General features: G+C 36.4%; 1 protein-coding gene across 11 annotated transcripts in view; it reads right to left on the bottom strand.

Annotated features, from left to right (window-relative positions):
- ST7 (suppression of tumorigenicity 7) overlaps positions 1–27,011 on the bottom strand; it is a 250,897-nt gene that overhangs the window by 198,532 nt on the left and 25,354 nt on the right. The window contains exon 1 of one of the 11 annotated variants that reach the window (XM_059171659.1): positions 12,789–12,834. The exons of 8 other annotated variants lie outside the window; for them this stretch is intronic. In XM_059171659.1, coding sequence (XP_059027642.1) covers positions 12,789–12,819 — 31 coding nt within the window. In that variant the 5' untranslated portion in view covers positions 12,820–12,834. Of the gene's footprint in view, positions 1–3,147; positions 3,552–9,351; positions 9,465–12,788; positions 12,835–27,011 lie in introns of those variants that run through there. 2 more of the 11 variants (XM_059171661.1, XM_059171660.1) reach the window with 2 other exon arrangements.

The following is a 27,011-nucleotide window of genomic DNA, read 5'->3' as shown; positions in this document are numbered from 1 at the left end:
TCTTTATTCCACCAAAAGAAAAGATGAAATTTTTCTGTCACTTTATAAAATTTAAAGAGAAAAATAAAATTTTCAAATTTTTGTAGAACTCAATATATTGATTTTTAAATAACATTAAGTAAAATTAAGTACCAAAAATGTGCATTTAATGACTATAACACTTTACTGATAGTACTTTTTTCTTAAACCTAAATTATTCTGACCACAGAAACTAAAATTGCATTTCCTCAAAGCAGATAAAGAGCAGACAGACATACTACTCCCATTTTTAGACATGGGAAATTTCAGTAAAGGAAAAGCTCAGTGAAATACTTCAAGATGGCAACAGAGCTACAGAAGCTAGACTTCCTGCTTTGTAAGGATTCATCCACATATAGTATCAAATATTTGCATTCCAAGTGGGCCCAAAATAGACAGTAGCCAATCTATATAACCAAAGAGATTCAGATCTATTAAGTCAGAAAAACTGATACTGGCACTGTTAAAGATATTCACTAAAACGATGTAAGAGCATTTATTAATTCTGATACTATAGCCATGTAAGTCTTTAACTTTGAAGAACAGTGTCTACTCTTGCAGGTAAATTTTTTTATGTTTTTAAGGTTTTTATATGTGTGTGCTGGAGGGGAGGGTCTTTTGATATTTAAATGGAGCAATACTATTTTAGTGACATAGAACATGTTATAACGTGACACCAGTTACTAAAAATTCCTGACTACAAAGGTCTGAAACATAAAATCAACTTACTCAAAATACTTGAAAAATGAGGACATTGACATTTCCTTCTCTTATAGGCAGAGCAAGAGAAAGAAAATTTACAAGGGCCATTTACATGTGACTCTATAAGCAGAAGAAGTCAGAATAGTGATTTCCTTTTTACTGGAAAAGGTCATCACAAAGGAAATTTCTAGAGTAATATAAATATTCTGTATCTTAATCTGGGGCGTGGTTCCATGAGTATAAACCATAGGCAAAAATTTACCAAGCTGCATACTTTGACTAACACACTTTGTCCTATGTAAACCTTACTTCAATTTAAAACATCCAATACAAGCGAAGTACTACAACCAGAAATCGAGAATAAGAATAATGAAATCAGAATATGTTAGAAAAAAATGACATTTCCAGGATCTAGCACAACATTGTACACAGGGTAAATAAACAACTATTTATTATAAAAATTTAGTGAGAATGTCTTAGTTGGTTTTGAAGATTCCTTCTGAACTAATCAGAACTTGAAATGTGACTTATTTTTCTGAATATTCTAAATATAGACAGTTTCAGCCTATGAAGCTGCCAAAAGGCAGAAATTAAAGGCCTAGAAAGCTATGCCTCCAAACAGAAAGAAAATACACTTGTCTAAACTCTGAGTATAGATTTAAGGCACCTCCTTATCAAAAGAAGGCAGTCCCTTCTCAACACTTAATGATTATCACTGACAATACAACCCTAGCTATGGTCTTCTAGTGATAAGCAAGAAGCAAAACTTAATACTCAATTAGGTTTAAAAAAATGCAAAAATCTGCATGATGGGTGTTCTGTCTTCTGAATGGTATTCTGTCTGTTCAGTAAGCTGGTAGCCACGGAGACCAAAAGCAACCAGCAGTTTTCAAACATACCACACAGCACATGGGTGACATTATTAAAAGATCAGGTTTAATAATCGAAAAGGCTGTATCTGCTTAGTAAACCTGGCCAGACACTGTTAGAGTCCCTAATCCAAGAGCCCAAAGACTCCCACACTGAGTTTCAACTTCTATTTTCAGCTAAACAAAGTAATAAGACTAATTTTCCTTCAGTAAATAAATATCTATCCATACCTATGCTCCTACATCAAAATTCCATGACTAAAATGAAACTGTAGAGTCTCTGCCACTTAATAATCTGTTCCTACTTCTTGAGTGACAATAATTCCAGATGTACCATTAAGTGAATTCAAAAAATATTGTTTAATATTATCATATGCTGAATGGAACATTATGTCTCATTGTTATTCTATCTTGACCTTCATTAGTCAGAGTGGTTAATTTCAGCAATGAGAAGCTTCCATGTGAAACAACAAAAATAATCAACCCTTTAAAAAACCAACCAAGAAACAAAAAAATTGAGGATTATAAGCTCTCTTGAAATACAACTATTTTAGAATAATCATCAGCTGCACACTAATAGGTACACCAATCACCTGAGATCAGAAAGAAAAGGTCGGATTATAAATTCTTATGAAATGCATTTCCTGAATTCCTGCCCTAACTCCCTTCTCCCCACAAAGATGGTATCATGCCAATTTTTAATGTTCTAGGCCAGCAGGTTGAGTCTCTTCAGAAATACTTAATTGTCATCTTTGCTTATGGATAATGACAAAATATTCTGCAAAGCCTGTCAGACTGCTTGGATAAGTTATATTATTCTACATCCAACATTAAATAATACTCAAATTAGTCAGGCTAGTCATCATTTTTTAAATACCAATTGTAGCTGTCTACAAGTGCTGTCCAGCCCAGCCATTGTGCAGGGCCTGCTCTGCACCAAAGCAATTTCATTGTATAAGTTTTATGAGAGATATGATGCTGTTGGATTGTGACGCTAGCCAGCATATCAATATTGAAACCATTCTGTTAAAAAAAAAAAAAAACTCTACAATAAAGCTTATTTCTTTTTCTTTAAATCTGCATATAACGTCTACTCCTATGCTTTTGTAAAAATATGGAGGAAGAGGGTATAATGACACCTTTTTTTTCCTTTTAGATAAAAACTGTAAACCCTTTTTCCCTTTCTAATAAACACTATCATCTCAGATCCTACCAGTTTCTACTTTAGGCTTAAGGAACATTATAGAACCCACAATAGATCAGTGACAGACTTGATCCCATCAATTAACACGTTATGGGGAGACTGCCTGGATTCCTGTCTTCCTCCTCCCTCCTCCCTCTCGAAGGCCTGGTTTTGACCACACTGACATCCCTGGCCTTAAGGATGAATAACCCAGATAGGGAGGAGTGCCTTCCCTGGGATCAATTCCTTTGTAATTAGAGCCAAAACACAAAGGCTGTTAATGACCTAAGGCAAAGTGATATGAAGTCCAAGCCAATGAAACCTTGACAGCAAACAGATTTCTAAACAGCAAAGAAGTAGGATCCATTTACTTACATGAAGATTCAGTGCCAAACATGGCTGGCTCCAGAGGCTGCTTTAAAAAAAAAAAAAGAAAGAAAGAAAATAGAAGAAAGAAAGAAAAAAAGGGAAGGAAATAAAATCGAGGAGAGTGTACGTGTGAGAGTGAAAAGATGAGCCACTACACAGCAGGGGTCATGAAGACACACAATGCAGTCCAAGCTGTGTCCAGCTGCCAGATTCTCCTCTTACAAGCTCCAGTGTTCTCCCGTGTGACTGAAAAGCAAGGTCTCCAACAGCACAAAAACCGAAGAGCTGCTTCTGAAAATCCGATAGGGAAAGGCAAGCCAACGTGGCTCTTCTGGGATGCAGGAGGCAGGACTAGGTATCAGCAGCAACAGCGGACACTGCAATCCCCAGCCCTGCTGTAGCAGTAAGACAATAGCAGGGCTTATGCATACACCGATGACGTCAGAGACACTGCACAGACCGACAGGCGGCTTGAGCCAGAGGCTCCAGGGGCTTCAGGGGAGCAGGCGATTCAAAGGGGAATTCCTTTGTCACAAAATGCACAAGACCCAGAACCACATATATATTCACCCTCCTGACTAGATCTTCATCCTGTAATGCCTGGCACCAAAAAAGACCTCAAAGAAATTTAAATATTGGCTTTACAGCAACTAACCACAAAGATATCATGCAGATCGGGTTCTTGGTTTTATACAGCAAGTAAAACTTTTCAAGGGAATTAAGAATATCAGAAATGAGAAAAGTAAACTACCTTTAAAAATAACTACAGAACTCATTGGGGTTTTTTTTCTACGTTTATGCTAAACTGACAGATCAAGGGCTGTACACTCAATCGCAATTACGTGGAAATACGTACACTTTTGCACACACATTCTGGGCATAAAAATATACCCACAAATATACCCATATACCAACAGAAAAATAACAAAGTGCTTAGAACACTGCTTGGCACACAGTGAACTCTCAAATGTTAGCAATTACATTATTAGTTATGTTGCAACTATTATTCCAATGTGAAAACCACAGCTATTAACATACGTTTCTCTTATCCCATTCCTTTGGCCTTATTTTTCTTTATTTTGCCTTATGAGAATTCCTGTCCTTTTCCAGAGTAACTCAGTCATTTTAAGGCTGTGGTACAGGTATACATAGGTATACACACCTATGTATACCTGTGTGTCACTGGGCACACAGGACCCACATATTTCTTTTCAATCTACTCCTACAAAGAAATAATTGAAGCTATTGTTATTTTGTCTTTTGACTCACTTGATAAATAAAACTCTCCTACACTGCCTTTGCTCTTAGAAATCTGTATTTTTTTTAAAGTTAGAAGTATGTAGACTTTCACTGGAGTATCTATCCAACACAAGCAAAAAAATAAACTTTAATGTTTTCAAAACACTGAAATACACAAAAAGAGTGTGTGTGTGCGTGTGTCTGTGCGTGTGTGTATTCCCACAATCCCATACTTTTAAAATCATATAAAATAGAAATTCAAGAGCTCAAACTTCCTCTTCATCTATTCATCTAAGGTATACACCCAATACTTTCTTACATTTACAAAGACATGTTTTTATATAATATAGTTTTTAAATGTTAAATTCTGATATGAATGTGGAACTGCAAATTACCATCAAAAATATTAATAGCATTTCCGGTCAGTATATGCAGATCCATCTCATCCTTTTAATGGTTGCGTAATATTCCATTGTATGAATATGGCATAACTTATTCAAGGTAATTTGACCTTTGCTTACTAAAAATGCTAAATCATTATGAAGAAAGTGCAATGATGCTACATTAGAAAAGAACAAACATTTTGTTGTATGCAAGAATAACAATAACTAGTATTTACTGAATTTCCATGATGTGTCAGGTAGAATTCTGGAAGTTTTCATGTATTAACTTATTGACTCTTTATAAAAACCCTAAGATGTAGATACATTTAATATTTGATAGATAGTGAAATAATTCGTCAAGCTGATTGAAGTACTAAATGATAAGCTGGGATTCAAACCTAGGTCATCTGGTTCCAAAGTATGTGCTCTCAAACACTCTTCCATAATTATTCTTGAAAACTAATTTTAAGTATTCCATTAAAACAAGGAAAATAGAAATCAACTGAAAATTTGGAAAAAATATTCTTTTTTTAAAAATTTTTATTTTTAAAATTTCTTTTCAGTGTCCCAGAATTCATTGTTTATGCACCAAACCCAGTGCTCCATGGAGAAAAATATTATCAAAAGAGAAAGGGTCACCAGAGAAAGCTAAAAATGACAGAGGACTATGCCGTTCAGGAATTAAGGAATTAAAATTCAGAATCAAGAAAAATGTATTCCTCCCAAATTATTGGTCATGGTAACAACCAGAGGAGAATATCAGTAATGCTGTAAGATATAACTGTAGGAAGTACAAAAGGGCAATACCCTGCAAAAGGGTCGAAACCAGAATATTATCTTACATAAGGTCTATTTTAAATAGCATACTAGGGACGCGTGGGTGGCTCAGTTGGTTGAGCGGCTGCCTTCGGCTCAGGTCATGATCCCAGCGTCCTGGGATCGAGTCCCGTGTCGGGCTCCTTGCTCAGCGGGGGGCCTGCTTCTCCCTCTGCCTCTGCCTGCCATTCTGTCTGCCTGTGCTCGCTCTCTGCACCCCCTCTCTCTGATGAATAAATAAAATCTTTAAAAATAAATAAATAATTAGCATACTAGATGTACACAAAGAGCACACAAATGGTAGATGGATGTGGCCAATAGAGACCCCAGAGGAAAAGCAGAATGAGAAAATGATCCTGGATAAGAGGTAATTCACCAGAGGCCATAATCTATATGCAACAACTGCTTTGCCGAATCACTGATGTAGCTCCTTCCTTGAGTTCATACATGAAGGTGTATATATGCATATATAGATGTACTTTTCTGAGCGCCTATACTTACTTTTTGGTGCTGACCCCTGAGAGTAAGCTAAAGGCTGCAATATTTTTCAAGAAGTCATCTTTTTAGAGAACTATAACAAGGTCAATATGTTAAAAAAATATTAGGTATCTCACTTGCCAGCAAAACTGAACACAAATGACAACCTCTGACTCCTACTGAGATTTCTACAACTTCTGGAGGCCTGAGGTATTTCTAAATACTTTAGAAGGTTGGAATCTATATCAAGGAAGGCCCATCTTTGACTAAATAGATTACAAAACCTTATTTTGCTCTAATTCTCTACTCTAGGCACCTGGCATGAGCTCAGAGAATGAAGACAAACTTTCATGTGTTGGCTAAGGAAAATATAACGAAACAAAACTGATCTGATATCTTCCATGCCCCTCCAAAAAAAAAAAAAAAAAATCACATAATACATTCCAAAACCAAAGTGATTTTGAATAACCAATTCTGTCTAATTATACCTGCTTGCAACCTTACTTTCCATTAGTAAAGTGAGTACTGCTAATTTTGGGATAAAATGAGCAATGAAAGGAAAGATCAATATTCAAAATAATTTAGTGGCCAAAATCTTCATTGTTAGATCAGAACTCTGTTGATAAAGATAGTAGTAAAAATCTTAAACCTAAGTCAATAGTCATTTTTAGAGGAAACCCCATTCATAAGTCACTCAACAACTATTTCCTGGCCTCCTCTATGGGGCTTATAGTCTAGTGGATAAGACAGACAAATATGTAATATGTCAGGTGGTGGCATGCGTTATAAAGAAAGATAAAAGGAACTCAAGGCTGAGAAGTGTCTGAATGGGAGAGTTATTCAGGTAAAAGTGTCAGGTAATGAACCCTAAAAAGATGACATTTCAACAGAGACCTGAAAAAACTGAAAGGAAACCACATGGATGACATGGAACCCTGTGGGAGAAAGAGCATTCCAAGAAAAATAAACAGGGGCCCTGGTAGCTCAATCAGTTAAGCATCTGCTTTCAGCTCAAGGGTCCTAGGATCGAGTCCCACACTGGTCTCCCTGCTCAGCAGGGAGTCTGCTTCTCCCTCTGCCCCTCCCATTCCCTCTCTCATTCTCTCTCTCTCTGTCAAATTTAAAAAAATAATAATAAAGAAAAAAAATTTAAAAATCTACTCTTGAATCATCAAGAATTGTTTTCTACTGCATGATAACCCTTTCAGTGCTATGATGACATCGTTAAGAACAAAGTGGTTATGCTTCATGAACTGTGCTGACAATAAAATTCTCTTTTCAAATACAAAAGAAGTCACTCTCCCATTAACTGAAAACATATGCATTCTTCTCTTTGCAGTTTACTAGAGCAAATATACCTATATGTGCAATTATATAAATGTTTATAAAAATAACCATAGAAGACAACATCCAAAATAGCTTCCTACCACATCAGACTTAACTAATTTATCTATTAATATTGTAAGAACTTAAACCACATATTCTCTCTAAGATACACAAAATAATTTGGAAGTGTCATATCCGGAATTTCCCTGGAGCTTTTGTTCACACTAAAGTTCCCTTAGTACTCCTCTTGATGTCTACTTAGCATGTTAAAGTTGTGCATCTTTTGGAATACCACCTATATGTTTATAAAGTATTACCTGAAAACAACATAGAATTGATTTAGTGGCAATATATAAACTATAGAAAAATGGAAGAATCAATGATTTTGATCTTTCGAAAATAGGTACAAATTTCTAACTGAAAACATATTCATAGTAAAGCTCCCTGTAAGATTTTAGAAATTTTAGTTCTTTGCATAGGCTTTAAAATATGTCCCTTTCTGCTTCTACTGAGTAGCACACATATAGTGCACCTTCTAAAAGGTAAGTCTATTTTATTTCAGAGCTGTGAAACAAAAATTCTGGTACATTAATCTTATGAAAAAAATCCAAAATATATACACACAAACACACACACACATACACACACTTATATTTGTTTTAAAGAAGCTCTAAAATAGGAAAACATGAACTGCCCGGCTAGCTCAGTTGGTAGAGCATGAGACTCTTAAAATAGGAAAACATGGATTTATAGAAAAAAAGATTTGAGGTAACTATTTTAAAATGTTTTATCTTCAAAAAATATTTACAAAAGTCCTTTACATAATAAGCTCCTAAAAGTGACATTTTAAATTATCAATTTCAGATCTGTACCCCTGAAGCAAATAATACATTACATGTTAACAAAAAGGTTTTTTTAATTATCAATTTCATAAAATTTTACAATTTGGTACCATATTGTCAAAGATCTACACACACATCAAAAGGGATCCTTTATAGAGAATGTAAGTCCAGCTTATTCTAAATGCACACTGGGATTTTGTCATTAACATGGGTATGAAAGGTGGGTCTCTGCCCTGGTTGAAAATCTTCCAAAAGCCTATGTTCTTTAGTTTAAAAGGAATCTGTCAAAAAACAGTGTCACCATTACCTAAAAGTTCAAATTTAAGGTAATACAACTTTGAATTAAGGTAACTAATTGTTGATTGCTCATATATTTTGGCAAAGACTCATGCCTTTTCCTTCTTATCATCACCTCACCTCCTAACCCCACTCACAGCCCACCAGATCCCATGGAATCCCCCACTTACTCACCAAGCAACCAGCACCCATGGTTGGTCTAACCTTAACTTTATTTCCAAACCTGTACTAATTTACCATTCAGAAACTAGGATTTGGGAATAAGATTATGCAATTTAAAAAAGAAAGTGGTTAGTTCTCCATCCAAAATTTCTAGACATATCGCTATTCAAAAAATTGGGGGTAAAAACTGTAATTCTCCAAATACCACATTATAGCAATTCTATCTAAAAGACTTAGCCACACACATGCACAAAGCAACTATCACAATGCTAAAAATACTTTACAGAAACCAGAAGCTCTCTGTAGATGGTGAGTATATTTTATTCTCTGTGTGGCATAACCTGAACTCAGATATTTGTTCTCTAAACCTTCTGGCCCAGAGGGGAGGCATGAGAATTAATTACAGATGGCATTTTAAGTCTGTTTGAGTATGACCCAAACTTAAATAGAAAAAACAAGGGTATATCTGACAAATTCCCTTAAGTGCTTATCCTAAACTAATCAAAATTTGTATACAACAAATTCATGATACATGATTCATGTATACAACAAATACATGATATTTTTAAAAACACAAACACAATCAACATAATTTTAAATTTTAAATGCAAAAGATTTTCTTTTAAATAAGTTTAGATGGCAGAACAATATTTTACATTTAATTTTACCTGTATAATCCATAATGAAGCAATAGGCAGGGAACCAGCTATTTTCCAAAGTACAGCTGTATCAGACACAAAATGAAACAGCTCCCTGGACAGGCAAACTGCTCTGGGGAAAGCCTCCTGCATTGTGACGTTAAGCACACACACACTTCTGCTTATCTCGAACTCAAGCCACAACTGACGTGGCTCTGCTCTCCTTCGCCTGTTCTTTTAAAGTCATCTTGGAAAAGTCTCTTAGAAAAGAACCGTTATTTCCTCCCATTTCGTTCCTGTATTAGCTTAAAACTAGGGGTGGGGCGGATTTCTCTTCTTTCTCTAAGTGAAAAGCACAGATATCTATACTTCATCCTAGTACTCAACGGCACAAACCCACACAACCTGAAAGGAGTAACTGTCCAAATTTTTAAGAATATAATTTTGCCATTGTGTCTATTCATTTGAATGTATGCACATTTGAACCATTTCAAACACATTTGATTAATTTGTAAACAAACCTAATAAAAGTGATGAAAGAACAATTCTTCAAAGTGGATCTAAAACCTTTGACTCATTTGTCTGAGTCCGGAAACAGACGTCAGATGGAAAAGACATATGGTCATTCCTGAGGCAGACTTTATCTGACGTAATCTTTAATGTCACATTGCCACATACCCTGAAGCATCTTTTCCTTCATTGCCAATTGTTTTGCTCTTGAGCATCTCCCTGGCTGAAACTTTAAATAAACTTTAACAGTGCCTACATCATCTTGAGATAATTCTTTATCTTGCCCAGAGACAAGATATAAATAAACTCCAAAACTTTATTGGATTTTTTTTGAGTAACAAATGGTTGGACAATTTCCAATTTAGAGATATATTAAATACTTCCCCCAAATTGCAGCTACTTAAGAAAGATAAGGTACTGGATGATTAGAGTGGTTTTGTTTTGTTTTTATTTTGCTACTTGGAATTATTTTCTCCATAAGGTAATTACAAATTGATAATACTATAAAATATGGCTTCTAATTTTCAACTCAATATTGAAAGTATATATCCTAGAGAAATCTAAAAATTCTGGGCTTACTATCATCATCGAACAGATCTCCCCAATAATTGTATAAAATAAATGAGAAAGCATCATTTCACGCAGCCATCAAGTCAATGCTTCATTACCATAAGCAGATCCCATTACACCACCATTCTGCTAACAGTCAAAAGCTGTTAATTCTCATCAACCTCAACTGCCACTGCGGCTAAGCAGCACTGTCACTTCTCAGGCCTTAATTCTCTTTACCTTAATCTAGAGTAGAGATTAGAAAGCTTTCCATGAGCTATAAAAGTTGATATGGTTTTTTCCTGGTAATTAAGATGTGCATATGGTTAAAACAGTAATGCCATAATTGTTTTAAAATGGTCAACTCAAAATGCCTAATAATGAGTGTCTTGATTTCCATAAAACCTACAAGTCATAGCCATTGTCAAATGTCACATGAAATGACATTTTGTGCCTTTCACAATTTAGCACTTTCAGCATGGTTTTTTAAAGTTCTTATCTAATTCTTTGAGTAGCATTTTTTAAGAGCAACTGTTTTATTATTGTACTTTATAATTCCTGTTGAAATTACAGATGTTTTAAGGAAAAACATTTTATTGACAAAATGAGAACATAATAAAAAATCTAAATTAGAAGGTACAAGACAGACAGACAGATGGGCAAACAGCTATAAAACCCATAATCCATAAGCTAAACTCAAATAGACACAAAATAACAAGTGCTAAGAATGTAGAGAAAAAGGAACCCTCATGCACTGCTGGTGGGAATGTAAATTAGTACAGCCACTGTGGAAAATAATATGGAGGTTTCTCAAAAAATTAAAAATAGAAATACCATATGATCCAATGATTATAACTACTGGGTACTTACCAAAAGAAAACAAAAACACAAACTGGAAAAGATATATGCACCCCTTGTTCATGGCAGCCTTATTTACAATAGCCAAGATATGGAAGCAACCTAAGAATGGATAAGGAAGATGTGGTATGCATGTTATACAAACACACACACACACACACACACACACACACACACGAATATTACGCAGCCTTAAAAAAGAAAAGATTGTGCCACTTATGACAACATGGATAGATCTAGAGGGTATTATGGTAAAAAGTAAAATAAGTCAAGACAAATACCATATGATTTCACTTGTATGTGGAATATAAAACACAAAACAAATGAATAAATAAGGAAAACAAAAGGCTGACTCAGACCTGTAAATACAGAGAATAAACGGAGGGTTGCAGGGGCAAGGTGGAAGGAGATGGACAAAATAGGGGAAGGGGGTGGGAGATATAGGTATCCAGTTATAGAATGAATAAGTCACAGGAATAAAAGGCATAGCATAAGGAATACAGTCAATGACATTATAATAGCATTGTATGGTGACAGATGGTAGCTACACTTGTGGGGCACATAGCAAAACATATAGAGAAGGTTAATCACTATGTTGAACACCTGAAACGAATATAACATTATATGTCAACTATACTCCAAAAAATAAAATAAAAATAAAATTTAAAAACCTACGATCTACAGTTAAGTGATTTGCCACGCCTCAAAAAGCCAGCAGAGTCATTAAAGCCAGGCTTTGAGTTTGACATAGAAGGTTCAAATCACACCTTAGCCACTTACTAGCTGAATTATCTTGGGCAGTTTTTAAATCCCCCAGAGCTTCTGTTGGCTCATAAGCTGACAAAGGGCCTGCGTCAATGCCTTTATTTATGTACATACAGAGCTAATGTGTAAGTAGTACTTAACGTGTACTGGGCATTGTCTTATATCATGTGTTATTTAACCCACACAACATCCTTGTAAGGTACTGTCTTCATTTTAGAAATGAGGAAACTGAGGCATGGAGGGTAAATCAATCACTTAACTGGGGTCACACACTGAACAGAGCAGAGCCAGAGCTACACAGAAGCAGCCCAACTCAGAGTTTACTTAACTCTGCCTCTACAGAGCAGGTGATCAACAAATGGAAGCGAAACAAGAAAAAACATTTCCAAAAACTAAGATCATTCTTTCCAATAAAACAAATCCTGCAATTTCCCAAATATTTTAGTTCATAGTTTACAAAAATTCTTTTATATCTATGTTCAATTTCAACATATAGAAAAATTAAGCAGAACCAGAATAAGAAGAGGTAATGCTCAAAGTCACTGTGACAGCTTAAAATGAGAGCTGTACTACCCAGTTAAGCAGAAATAAGCACTCAAGTGCAGAAAGCTATAACCATAAAAGGGCCAGAACTACTCCTGGCACTCCCAGCAACCACCAAGGCCATCCCTCTCTACTTTTCAGTTCTCCAAATGTCACAGCATAGACCACTTTCCTGGCCTGGGTCTGAGCAAGTTCCTCTGATAACTTCACAGCCCACTCAGGAAGACGGCCTTTACCCTTACCTTCTTCCCCAAGAAACTTCTCTATCCCCATTTCACTCTGAGCAAAGGAGACTTGCTGGTATGTCTAGATGCATTCCCTCCACCACACACACACACCATCCTTGGCAACAATTACATCATAGTCCTCTCCAACAAGCAGCAACAAGTCATCGGAGTCTTCTCAGGTCACCTGTTCCAGCCTGTGGCCCAGGGAGGGATCACTGAACTAACTGCAACTTACTGGCTCAGCAACAACCAGGAACCCCAATTTCCGATTCCTCCTATAATTTAACCATTTATGCTCCCTGCTGGAAGAAGCACAGTTACTGAATGAATAGACCTAAAGCCTAGCCTCAACACTGCCACTCATTTCCTCTCTAAGTCCTGGAACCTCTGTAGGTATCCAGTCCCCTCACTGGTAAAATGAGGAGGCTAAACTAGAAGATCCTTAAAATCTAATTCAACACCAATGATCTAGAATTCTACTGTAAACCAATTACAGATGGACAAAAAAACTCAAGTAACTCCCAGCAGGTAACTGGTCCTCATCCTCTGATCCTCACCATCCCCTCTCCCACCCTGCTGGAGCTCTGGGAACAGTCCCACCTCGAGGGTGGGAAACCAGGGAGCCAGTATATTATCCAACCCAGTGCATTTACACTGAATGGCTGATGCTCCAAGGGAGCCACCAACTGTTTACAGGTACACTGTTTCTCTCTAGACAGGCCCCCAGTAACTCAGCCTAGAATTAGTAGACAATGCAAAAACCACAAAACACACAGAAATAACTGTTGGGAGGCCCTGACTACTGGTTAATGGTAAAAGTCACCCCTCTTAAGACAACAGGCACTGAGTGCCGGGAGGAAAGCATCTGAGCGTTCAGCTTATGTCATGGTCCTGGGGTCCTGGGATCAATCACTGTGGTGGGCATTCTGCTCAGCAGAGAGCCTCCTTCTCCCTTTTCCTCTGCTCCTCCTCCCTGCTAGCACTATTGCTCGCTCTCTCCATCTCTCTCAAAGGAATAAGTTTAAAAATATATATATTTTTTAAAGATTTTATTTACTTATCAGAGAGAGAGGGGGGGGAGAGCGAGCGAGCACAGGCAGACAGAATGGCAGGCAGAGGCAGAGGGAGAAGCAGGCTCCCCACTGAGCAAGGAGCCTGACGTGGGAGTCGATCCCAGGACACTGGGATCATGATCCGAGCCGAAGGCAGCTGCCCAACCAACTGAGCCACTCAGGCGTCCCTAAAAATATTTTTTTTTAAAAGTCTTCTGAAGAAGACTCCTCCTTCCAAGACATGATTGAGATGGCCTAGACAGGGAGTGCCAAGATCTCTATGGATGACAGTTAGGGCTCTCCTCTCTCTCCCTTTCATGTCTTTCCCACCTGGAATAGTTCCTGATAATGTGAGTCCATAGCCCTTCACCCTCCATCAAAAAAGGAGAAAGAACATGACTCCCACTTCACTCTTCCCTCTTAAACCTGAAAACCATAACCTTACCATAATATTTACGTCATATTTCCAAGCCATTCAATAACTCACTTTATTGCACATTTTAAAACCCCAGAGGTAGATTCTAAGTGCTCACTCTGTTTTTCCACGTTGCCAAAATGACAACATGGGGTTTTCCCTCTGGTCTCTATTGTCAACCTCCCCACCAACAACTCAGAGTTGAGTCAAAATGCCTTAATGTTATGCCTCATCCCAACTTCCCCTTACTCTAAATCAGAACAAACTTTACCTAAGATGTTGCTTTACTCCCAGACTTTTTACCACCTACTCCAGCCTGCATCTGCTTCAGCATTTCCTTTTCATATTCTGTCCTTCTTCACTGGCTTTGTTTCTCAAGCCCCAAGGCTACTTCATGGCCTACCCCATAAAATGAGAAGGCCCCAGTGCAAAAAGGATTCTCTGAATGAAAAAGATTCTAATAGGTGAAACCAACTCCTCCCATGAGTGAGCAACCCCCATACCTCAAAAATTTAAGTAAGTTAAGACAAAGGGACCATCAAAGACCAACCAAGTCACAAGACAGCACTACAAAATAAGAAGGGAACTCTACTGCTCAACTCAATACCATGACATAGACCAGTGCTATACAATCTCCAAGACAAAAGGTAAGAATCATCAGCAAGCACAAAAGCAGAATTATGACTAAAGGCCTATGAAACCTGATTGAAAACCCACTTTACCAAACTCCAAACCTTCAGATAAGTGCTCTTTCTGGATAGACGCCTGTTGGTTATGCTTCACAAGAACAGTGGCAATGCTGGCATGATACCAAACTCTCAGAAGCTGCAAGATTCAGACCTCCTGTAACACAGCAGGGCCACCTTTCTTATGTGATCCCCAAGAAAGCTGACATCAAGTAACCATAGCTAGGAAGAGGGGAGGAAGTAACTTTTATAAGAGGTATAGTCACCTAATCATGAATGATTTTACTCTAGCGAATGAAGACTGTAAAAAGAGACATTGGTTTAAATGTTTAAGACTAACCAATAAAAAAGAACATACATCAATTAATATTGATGTAAAATTGTCATAAGAAACATAACTGAAGTTTTTAAAATGCAGGAGAAAAACATGAAAGATTAAGATTTTTCCTCCCACAATATAGAGCTAACAATAAATATGTTTGTTCATTTTACACTATGAAAATGAAGGTCATTGTATAAACATTTGAATCATAGCTCTAGTGGAAAGATCACAATCAAAATCCATGTTTCTAGAACAGAGAAGTACCCAACCCAGACATATCCCTCTGTAGAAAGTTTCTTTAGGCAAACCACAGACCTTCCTGTGTGATTTGGGTCTGTTCAACTATCTGGCAAGAAACTGGTAGAAAATAGGCAAAGAAAGTTATGACAGTCATGAATAGACTATTGTGGGTTAATATGAAGGAAAAAAAAAAAAAAAAAAACCAGTAGAGAAATTCTTCAAGAAATATGGTAGCATTCAGCTCAAGTTTTTGGAAAGCAAAGAAAGTCATGAATTATCCATGGTACTCCAAAACATAAATCACTCTTGATGTTTTATGACAAGGGTCAGTATGCTTTTTCTCCTAAGGACCAAAGAGTAAATATTTTAGATTTTGTGGGACCTTCTGGTCTCTGTCACAACTCCTCAACTCTGCACTTTATTCCAAAAGTAACCATAAACAATACATAAACGGAGGACAGCTGTGCTCCAATAAAACTTTATTTATACAGTGAAATTGGATTTCTTAAATTTTCATATATCATGAAGTATTTTTCTTCTTTTGAATTCTTTTCAATCATTTAAAAATATTTTTTGTAGAAATACTGTTATGTTGGGGTGCCTGGGTGGCTCAGTGGGTTAAGCCTCTGCCTTCGGCTCAGGTCATGATCCCAGCGTCCTGGGAATGAACCCCACATCGGGCTCTCTGCTCAGCAGTGAGTCTGCTTCTTCCTTTCTCTCTGCCTGCCTCTCTGACCACCTGTGATTTCTGTCTGTCAAATAAATAAATAAAATCTTTAAAAAAAAAAAAAAAAGAAGAAGAAGAAATACTGTTATCTTGCAATCCATACAGACAGGCAGCTCTCAGTTACAGTTTCCCCACCCTTGTTCTATAATCTTTACTATAGTTGATCTGACCTTTCTCTCAAAGAGTTCTGATCTTCAATTAGGTCTCTGCCATTAACAAGACTCACAGAGGTAATGGATTCCATCAGGGATGGGAATTCAAGAAAAATTTTTTACCTCAGCCTCCTTCACTTCTAATGACACCATGAGTATTGATAACTCACACTACCCTGATCATTCCCTATACATTAGAATTAGTGGTAAATGCTAAATTGACTTGTGAGAAATCAACTATTTTAAGGGCAACAAAAACATTTCCAACCCACATATAGTCTAGCCTCAAAAATTCTATAAAAATGGAAACCATTGTAAAGATTTCCAAATCTCCTCAATTATACTAAAAGCAAAGAAACTCTAATTGAAGTACGCTCATAGTATAAAATACAAGTAATAACTAGCTAGTTTGGTATGAGAAAATCGGCACTGTTTGCCAACAACAGCTGAAAAAGAATTCTTAAGAAACAAGACACTTAGATGTCAATCCTAACTGGACGGTTTAACTGCTTTGTTTGGCCTTTCCACAACAGTACCTCATTTATGACATTAAGAATTAGTTTTAGATTATTTCTGTGGCCTTTTCCAGCCCTAAAATGCTTGTAATGAGCTACACTAATCATATCTGACCTAGCCCATTGAGAATTTCAACATTTTTTTTACTTTTCATTATCCTTCAGATAAGAGGCAGATAATTTCCTCTCTGCTCTTTTACCTCTGGGTTTTCGAAAGGCCAATGGAAATACCATTCTGATCAGGACAATTGCAGCTGTCTCAGCAATAATCCAATCTTAACTTAGATAAGAATGAATCAAGAGAAAATACAATACAGTATAATTCTTGTAAGATGTTTCTAGAGACAGACATTTGTGCCTTCTACAACCATAAACCAAAAATCCAAATTGTGGAGCTTCCTGCAACAAAGGCATACAATCAGGTCCTTTAGCGCCATAGAAATTTGTCTTCAAAATTGCTTCATTTCCCCACAATAATCACATCCTTGGTCTTCAGGAACCACTGGAGTCTGACTCCAGAATCAAGCACACCTGGATTAGTCTCTGACACTACTGCTTAAAAACTGAAAGTTATACACCTCCAAGCCTCACTTTCCCCTCAAACCTATACATAATTGTGTATCAACACTGATGTCTTTGGAAAGACATCTGCAACACTGTGAGGTTTGAAAAATAATGTAAAAAGCAGTAGGAATAATAGAGCATTTTGGAGTTTTGGGGTAAAGGACAGAGTGGGAAAAAAGGAAGGAAATTTTGACACATGCTCCAATAGATGATCCTGGAGGACATGACACTAAGAACAATAAGAGAGTCACAGAACAACAAAAACCATGTGATTCTCCTTTTATGAGTAGGAGAAGGGTAGTTGCAAGAGGCTGCAGGGAGCAGTACATAGCTTCAGCAAGATGAAAGGGTTCTAAAGCATAACTTCAGCATAACTCCTGAACTGTACATTTAAAAAACTAGTTGAGCAGGGGGAGCCTAGGTGTCTCAGTCAATTAAGCATCCAGCTGTTCATTTCAGCTCAGGTCATGATCTCAGGACCCTCAGATCGAGTCCTGTGTCTGGCTCTGTCCTGGGTGTGGAGACTGCTTAAGATTCTCCTTCCTCCCTCTGCCTCTGCCCCTCCCCACCTAAGTAAAATAAAAATAAAAATAGAGATTCATTAAATAAAAACTGGTTAAGAGGTAAATTGTATGTTATGTATATTTTACCATAATTTGAAATTTTTTCAATAAAATTTTCAAATAAAGAATTTAAAATACTTTTAAAAAACCATAGAATGGATATATCTGGCAGTAGAATTACTGATGGTGTTCACCTTCTACTTTGTTTTGTCACTGCTACAAAAGGAGAATGAGTTCTCTCTGAAAAATATTCACTCCACACACACAGAAAAAGGCATTTTATTTTATATGTGAAGTCTAAAAGCTGAAAGCTGTGAAATCTTCCAGGTAAGAATTAGTCATAAAGTACATGAAGACAAGATACTACAACCAGGAACTATACATATCATCAGGGTCAGAATGACTGGCCAAAAGAATGGTAAAGGACTGGTAGGAATGAATTGGATTTCTGTTTCTAAATTTGTAGAGAAACATTTAAAGGCATTTATGCAAATTTCATTGAAATTTTAATTCTGAATTTAAAAATCATTATAAAAAGTAAAGAATAAAAATTTCATTAATTCTAGTGCCTGGCAATGTTTGTTGAGTGAATAAATGGACACACTTCAGCAAAGAGCAACTCCCTGAAACTCAGAAAATGTGCAAACCATTCAGAATAGATGATTATATAACACTGCTACCAACTGGGGGCTACACCCCTGAAACACAAGAATAACTAAGAAAGGAAAGCATGTATTCCTGAAACTGAAAAAGAGGTAAGAGAATGATAGACTGTAACAAATTTTCTCTTTTGAAAGCTTTATTATTTCCAATAATATATGGACAATGCCCTTTTAAAAAAGCACATTGATAAACCAATTATGAAAAAGGTATGAGATGGTAAAATTGCTGGAATTAAAGCAAGATCCATTTTTTCAGCCTGCTTTAGGTAACACTGTACCCTGTTTTCTCAGACATGAAATATTACCCATATTTCATGTCGAAGAACACCTTTTAAATGGTGAAATATCAGGAATTGATATTATTATTAATTAAATTACAATTATTGACTTTTTTGCTTAAATAACAAAATATCTCTGAAACATTTCTACTTTTAGTCTACATATTTAAGTTGAACAAACAAAATGCATCAGCTTTTGAATATGTAAAACACCAAATTAAAGATAAAAGTATAATAAATATCTGTCCTTTGAGTCATTCTTTATATGGTACTCCATCTTCTCAATCTGATTCAGACTTTTTTCCAAGATTTTTTTTTTTTTTTTAGCAGAAACATGCCCTACATACTTTTCATGAGCATAATTTATTTTTAAATTAATGCCTGGGAACTCAGCATACTGTATCTTAAAACAGTGATGCATGTTAGTCATTGTTTCCACAGTCCACCACCACTTGGGAAGGAAGTGTGATACACAAAGAAGGAACTAAATCTCATGGGGTCTTATCAGTAATGTCCTTTAGCATTTCATAAAAATCTGATACACATATCTAAACATGAAAACTAGAAATATTTTAATGTAAAAACAGAGGAAAAGCAGGGACCACTTATGACTCATTATCACAGGAGATCACTAAAGGTGAAGTGAGTTGAAACTAGGGCTAGCTAGACTTAGGGTCGATAGCTCTTAGATTTTCTGGCTCTGTACAAATGTTAAAATAATACCAGATTTCATATTTACATAATGTGAATTACTAACATTGAAAATTTGTCCTTATAATAAACCTTAAGTAAATAATGGTCAAATAAAATGGAGAAAGTTTCTTAAGTTACTTTGTCAACATTATAAAGTATTAACAAATAAATTCTACTTCAGTGAAATTAGATTCAAAGAACTTATATCTTAGTATTTCACTGAGATTGTAAAAGATTGTAGGAATGTGTGTCTAAGGGGGAAAAAAAAGCATACACTGAGGATAGATGATACGACAAGGAACAAAATACAGAGGCCAGTGAACTTCCAGGCATTATACAGTAGCAAAACACTTAAACAACACCATGTTACAAAGATATCTCAGGAAATCAAAAGATAAAACATGTTAGGTTCCCATACACCACTTACATAAAATATCCCAAATTATACTCGAATCAAGTCTTCATAGAAATAAAGATTAAAGTACCGTAAATGTTTTCTTTTCCCTAAAATAGCCCATGAAAGATAAGTCATCTTTTTAATTATTCACTGTAATTTATGTATTTTTAAAGTTGGATACTATTTTTAAGTTACTCTAACACACTTATCTCTAAAACATCACAAGATAATTATAAAGGCTCATAGACATTCCTTAATATTTGACACAAAGTACACTAAATGTAAAAAAATAATAATTATAAAAAAGAAAAAAGTTTTATTTCCATAATCAAAAGTCTACTTTCAGATAATCAACTAGAAAATGCCTATTTAGAGACAGATTTCTTAACAGTGAATAGACTCCTTAGATCATTTGGGGGATAGTTCAATGTTAGCTTCCACATTTTTCTCTCTGAGCACAGAACAAGAACTTGGTTGCACAAGTCCCCTAGATCTACTCAAAGAATTAGGGGAAAAGTTAGTGGGAGTCAATGCCTAAGCCTAAGGACTTAGCCATTCTTTTTGTAGCTCATTTCAGTACTAAAGTGTAAATACTCTGTGTGAATCGACAAAAAATATAATAGCGGAAATTCTATAATACTATTCTAGGAATACTTGTTTTATATTTTCAACAAAAGAAAGTTTTCAAAGAAAAAGACAAGAGCTATAAATATTAATTTATTGCATTCTTTAGTATGTGTTAAAGACACTAGAACACTATGATAGAAGCCTTCATGTATTACATTACCACAATCATTTTCTCCATCTTTGCCATGAAATCTTGAGGGACTCTATGTTAAAAGGCATAAAAAAGAGTCAATCAAGGACTCTAAATTATGATATGACAAGGAATGCCTATCTTTCCAGAGTTTAAAAAAAAAAAAAAAAAGCCTATAGACTGTTCAATTCTTTTCAATATACACAACATATTTCTGAATTAAGAGATTCAACAAGCTGAATATTTCATTGTCTCTCTCCAGAGATCATGGGCAACATGATAAAATGGCAAAATTCTGAGCCAAATGTTTAATACAAAAATAAGATCAAAGAACTCTTTAGCTAACTCCCTAGAACTCTATCACTGTCCAGGAAATCATTTTCAGGTCATCAAGTTTTTTCCTCAATTAAATAATTGTACTGCTATATATCCAAAAGGCAATCATTTTACAACTGGATCAAGTTATTCTGCTAATAATATAGTATCCACACTACTTAACATTCATCCATATAAATGTAAAAAAACAGAATGAAGGAAGGAAGGAACAAAGGAAGGACCCAAATGGAATTTACAAATGAGGTATCATAAAAGTTAGCCTTCTCACCTTAAAAAGTAGATAATAAATAATGGCCATACCATTGTAAGAGACTCTTGACCCCAGATTTGAAGACAAATGAAAGTGGAAGATCTCTAAACAGACTGCAGTCACCCTGCAAAGACACCCTCCACATGACATGAATCAAATAAGTAGCAATTATGACCTCCAGACAACACATTTAGAACTCTTTCCTAAGAAACAACAAAAAAATAATTTTTAAAAAGCTTTGCAGTACACTACAGTAGCAGAAAAAAATCACACTCTAAAAAACTAATTCAGTAAAAACAATGCATTTGGCATTGCAGAAAAAAAAGACTATATTTTATATTATTTTTGATTTGTACAATTTTTTCATTCAGTGGTTCACAGTAGGGACTCTGCTTGTAACACACATGTACAAGCACACACAAACACACACAGACACTGAAACCTTTAGGGAGCTAGCAGAGACTGTATATTATACCTGATCCATATAAAATAGATTGCACTAAAAATATATCATGTTACCAACTAAAAGTAACTAACAAAGCTTATAAACATAACCAATTACTATATAAAAACAATATTGTATTAGAAACTTGAACTCCTCCCCTCAAAATAGATATTCTTATTTGATCTCAAACTAAAATTACTTAGATAAACTTCAATATTTAAGAAAGTATATTCATATAACATCTTTTCAGGTTTCCATATATTTATATTATATTTATCTTTAGGCAAAATAGAGACAACAGATTATATTTTTACTAGAACAAGATAAGGACCATTACTATAGCAGTGAGAGGAAAAATAAAGAAAATTGGTCAACTTTTTCTTTTTTAATACACCCCCTATATTCACATTAATGCAACTATCAATCACCCATAATTACCAAAAAAAGCATAATAACACTAGACTGTCTCAGAAATGGTCTCCAGTTAGTATGACAATTACACAAGGAGTACCTTCTCCCAAGCTTGGCTCAGGAACAATCTTAAAGCCTTGTGGGCTCTGTCAACAACTCAACATGGACTGCTTCTGAAAGCATCATTACTTGGTATCTGCAATTTTATCACCTTTACTAACCACTAGTCTTTTCTGTAACTCACACAGACATAAAATCTTCTGGTTCCAGCTCATTTACCAAGTGAAAGTTCCTTTCCAGAAAAACAGATCTGTGCTCCAGGGACCATAACAGAAAAGAACAGTGAAACCATTCACCTGCACTTAGCATTGGTAGTTTCTTTTCTACCTTTTTCTATCAGAAAGAAAGTGGCCTTTAAATTTGGAAATATATTCTATAAACATACTCATTCCTCTACATAATACAAGTAGTTTGACTAATTTGTCTTTTTTTTTTTAATTTTTTATTTTTTATAAACATATATTTTTTTATAAACATATATTTTTATCCCCAGGTCTGTGAATCACCAGGTTTACACGAAAGCAGAGAGAGGTGAATACTGTCTGGGTGAGGTTCAGGTGACCAAAACTAGATCTCCTGTTTCCTACCATTCATTTGCAGAACTGCTTTCCAGTCATCCCCGTGGGTTTTTATACACACTAGATAGATGCCAGTTTCACTGCATCTATCTAGATGCTCAAAACAAACATCAACTAGCTTCATCAATATTTTTCAAAATCAATATTCAGATGTCCTTCAAATCAGTTGGAGCTGAAAAGGAATCCTAGATTCATAACACCATAGGCCACAAAACAGAAAAAACCTTATGGCTTTGGAAAATGTGTTCCAGATGTCTGTTTTTCAAAAGAGATAAACCTTTGGTTGCTAGGATTCCTAAATTTAATATAACTCTTACCATCAAAAAGATCCAACAGTATTTCTCAGTGAAGGTGCTACGTGTATTTTAAGCAGGATAATAATGTAGTTAACATTCCTGGCCTCCAAACATATTAAAGGCCAATAGCACTGACCAGTTACTGTGACAACACAAAGCCCACACACACATTCCCACATGGCCCCTAGTGGGACAGCAGCACCCTCACAACCTTAACAACATATGTCCCCACCATCTTAAGTAAGTCACACAAAGCTCTGAAGATTTTCTCAATAACTATTTTTTTAAAGATTTTTATTTATTTATTTGACAGACAAGAGATCACAAGTAGGCAGAGAGGCAGGCAGAGAGTAAGGAAGGGAAGCAGGCTCCCCGCTGAGTGGAGAGCCCGATGTGGGGCTCGATCCCAGGACCCTGAGACCATGACCTGAGCCGAAGGCAGAGGCTTTAACCCACTGAGCCACCCAGGCGCCCCCCTCAATAACTATTTGGACAGGCTACTGAAGTAACTGGAGACATAATGAAGACGATATAAGATATAGGACTAACCCCTAAAAGAACATGCTGCTTGAAAATGTCTCAAAGGTCACTTTGCTTTTTGCTCCACTTGTTTCTCCCTCATAAAAATATTAAAGTTGGGTGCCTGGGTGGTTCAGTGGGTTCAAGCCTCTGCCTTTGGCTCAGGTCATGATCCCAGGGTCCTGGGATCAAGGCGCGCATAGGGCTCTCTGCTCAGCAGGGAACCTGCTTCCTCTCTCCCCTGCCTGCCTCTCTGCCTACTTGTGATCTCTCTCTCTCTCTCTCTCTGTCAAATAAATAATCTTATAAAAATATTAAAGTTACTCCTAAGCTTGTGCTGTCCAATGGTAGCCACTAGCTACATGTGACTATTTATATTTAAATTAAAAATTCAGTTCCTCAGTTGTACCCATCACATATGCTCAAGAGACACTATATTACAGAACATTTCCATTATCAGGGAAAGTTCTACTGGATAGCACTGCTCTAAATATTCTAAGTATATGACAAAGCACAACACTGACATTTTGAAGGCAGTGCACAGCAAAGATGGAATTCTTTGGTGGCAGTAACAGAAAGCACTTATGCGTCTCCAAACTCTTTTTAACATTTGGCTTTGGAACAAAATTCCAGACATGGACATTAGAAACAGAAGCTTCAATATTACACCAAGTTGATTAGTATCTACAGAATGGATCAGCTCTCCTACCTTATAAACAAACTGTTCTACAAGATAATATTGATTAGTGAAATAATATTTGGAAAATGCCTAGTCTTTCTTTCTTCTCCAGATATTCCATAGTAACAGCCAAACTTTGTTTTATTAACAAAAGAACTGTCCAGTGGCTGTGAGCCCTTCACTAGGTTCTATGTAACCCTTGGCGCTACAGAGGTATAGATTTGCCCCTATATGCTATATACTCCTTCAAAACTCAGAGCTGGTGCATTTTCTCTTTTATCTGTCACTGGGTACTCTTCCTCCCAGAGTTTGTCACTTGCACACTTACCACATCTTGGAATTCTGCCCAAGAAGGGGCCCAGAGGGTTGGACCCCCAAGTTTCTATGTTTAGTATATAAATTATTGAAAACGCATTTGATAAAATCGCAAAAAAGCATTTTCCTCCTTTCTACTATTTGACCTTTCATGACCAGGGCAGTGATTCCGTCATATTCCTTGCAAACCAGAATCTTCCAAAACCTCAAGAGTACTGAAGTTTATTAATAGGCCTACTATTTAAAGAAATGGAGGGCACCTGAGTGGCTTAGTTGCTTCAAGCATGTACCAGCTCAGGACATGATCTCAGGGTCCTGAGATTGAGCCCTGCATCAGGCTCCCCACTCCGCAAGGAGTCTGCTTCTCCTATCCCCTTACCCCTCTCCCCCACCCCCGCTAAGTCCTCCCTATCTCAAATAAATAAAACCTTTTTGTGGGAGGAAGAAGATTTTAATTTCATGTAACTTGGAAGGCAGTACAGAGCAAGTATGCCTGAGTTCCATCCCTGTTCTGCCATGAATTGAATTGACAGGCTCTGAGACCTTGGACAGATTGCACGGTAAACCAAGTTTCCATCTGTAAAATGGGTAAGAGATTACCATGCCAAATGCTCATTAATACAAAGTAAGGGCAAAATATTTTGTTAATGCTACATTCACCCTTGTTGTTCCTTCTGTCAGGAATACTTTTCCCCTGGTAGTTCATACAATCAGTTCCTATCATCCTTTACACCTCATTTTAAATGCCACCTTCTTAGAGAGGCCCTACCTAACCAAACTGAATATATTCCCAGGTTATTTTCTATTACAGCCACCTGTTTAGCTGTTTCCTGGCACTTCTCACAAACTGTGAGGAATTTATATATTATGTTAGTTTAGTCCTTCAGCATAGTATTTTTCACCATAATGTAAGTTCCATGAGGACAACATATCCTGGGAGAGTAACACAGTGCCTGCCACCTAGCAGACTCTCAATAAATACTTGGTAGATAAATGAATGAATATTTGAATTAAAGAAAGGTTACTGTTTCCTTCCTATCGGACTTCTTATACTTTTCCAAGCAAATATGCATTGTGACTCTTCTAAAGGGCCACATGGTATGTAGTATTTCTCCAACTTACTCACCACAGAACACTTTCCTTATAGAACATCTTTATATCTCCCAGAAATAATGTTCTAGGGGACATACACTGGGAGAAAAAAATTACCTCTAAACACCCATTCAGTTGTGTACTGGAAAGTGTAAATAACATCCAGCTGTCATCTAGGAAGTTTATCCACCCAGCTTGATAAGAAACTATTTTGCACCATGAGAAAACACTAAAATAACTGAACCACACCAGATGATATTCTGATCTCTGTAAATTGATAAAGAATAATGTATCTACTCAGAAAACCACAACAAATGACCCAGAGAAAAAAAATAATAAAGATTTTACCTAGTTAAGAAGAGACTTATCTACATAAACAAGCCTGATTTGGTAAGTCGCACTAACAAGTTTATATCATCTAACACCAGATCAACTTCTATAGGAATTGGCAGTTTTTAAGCTCAATTTCCCAGTTTCCAAGATGCATTACTGCACAGTTGGACATGCTAAGTGCCAAAGATAAAGAATTAAGAACAATCAGGAAGACACATCAGCCTGCCATGGAAGTCGGAAGGGGTAAGAACGCCAAACTAATCTGAGAATGTTGTTAGGAAATCCAAGATGGCCACATATCAAAGACCAAAACCTGCCTGCCTCAAGATCATCATATCTAGCCCAGCCCACAGATGTGTTTTATTGGGTCCAAAAGTATTTAAAACTTTTTAAACTAGTTGCTGATATTTATAAAATGGGAGACTTTCCATAAAAATAGCATTGCTAACTTCCCTTGAAAAGTTAGAAGATACAGTCCACTGATGACCGACACTCCCATATAGCAAGAACAGACTAAAATATATAATTCACTGCTTCCTTTAATTTACCTACCTGACCCCATTAGAGACATCTGAATTTGCAACCCTTGGATGTACTGTTATACATCAGGATCTGAATACCAGGAATGAGGAAGAAGCAAGCACAGTCAAACAAAGAAAGATTAGGAAATTACCATCTGCCATGTGATCCACCCCAATCTGTAAAACACCTTCCCCCTTACTTGGGACTACTTTCCATGGGCTCCTAATCAAGTGCCAGCCCTTGTCATTTAAGGCTTATGTCACCTTCCTACCCACTCATATCACCTCACCAGGAAGGATTTATTCCCCTCACTTGACATTCCATACTGGTCACGTATGTAATGGTCATAATACCTTTTACGTGTGGCAACTTGTTTTTC

The sequence above is a fragment of the Mustela lutreola genome, chromosome 4, assembly GCF_030435805.1.
Source record: "Mustela lutreola isolate mMusLut2 chromosome 4, mMusLut2.pri, whole genome shotgun sequence".
NCBI classification, from domain to species: Eukaryota; Metazoa; Chordata; class Mammalia; order Carnivora; family Mustelidae; genus Mustela; species Mustela lutreola.
This window is presented reverse-complemented; position numbering and strand designations above follow the sequence as displayed.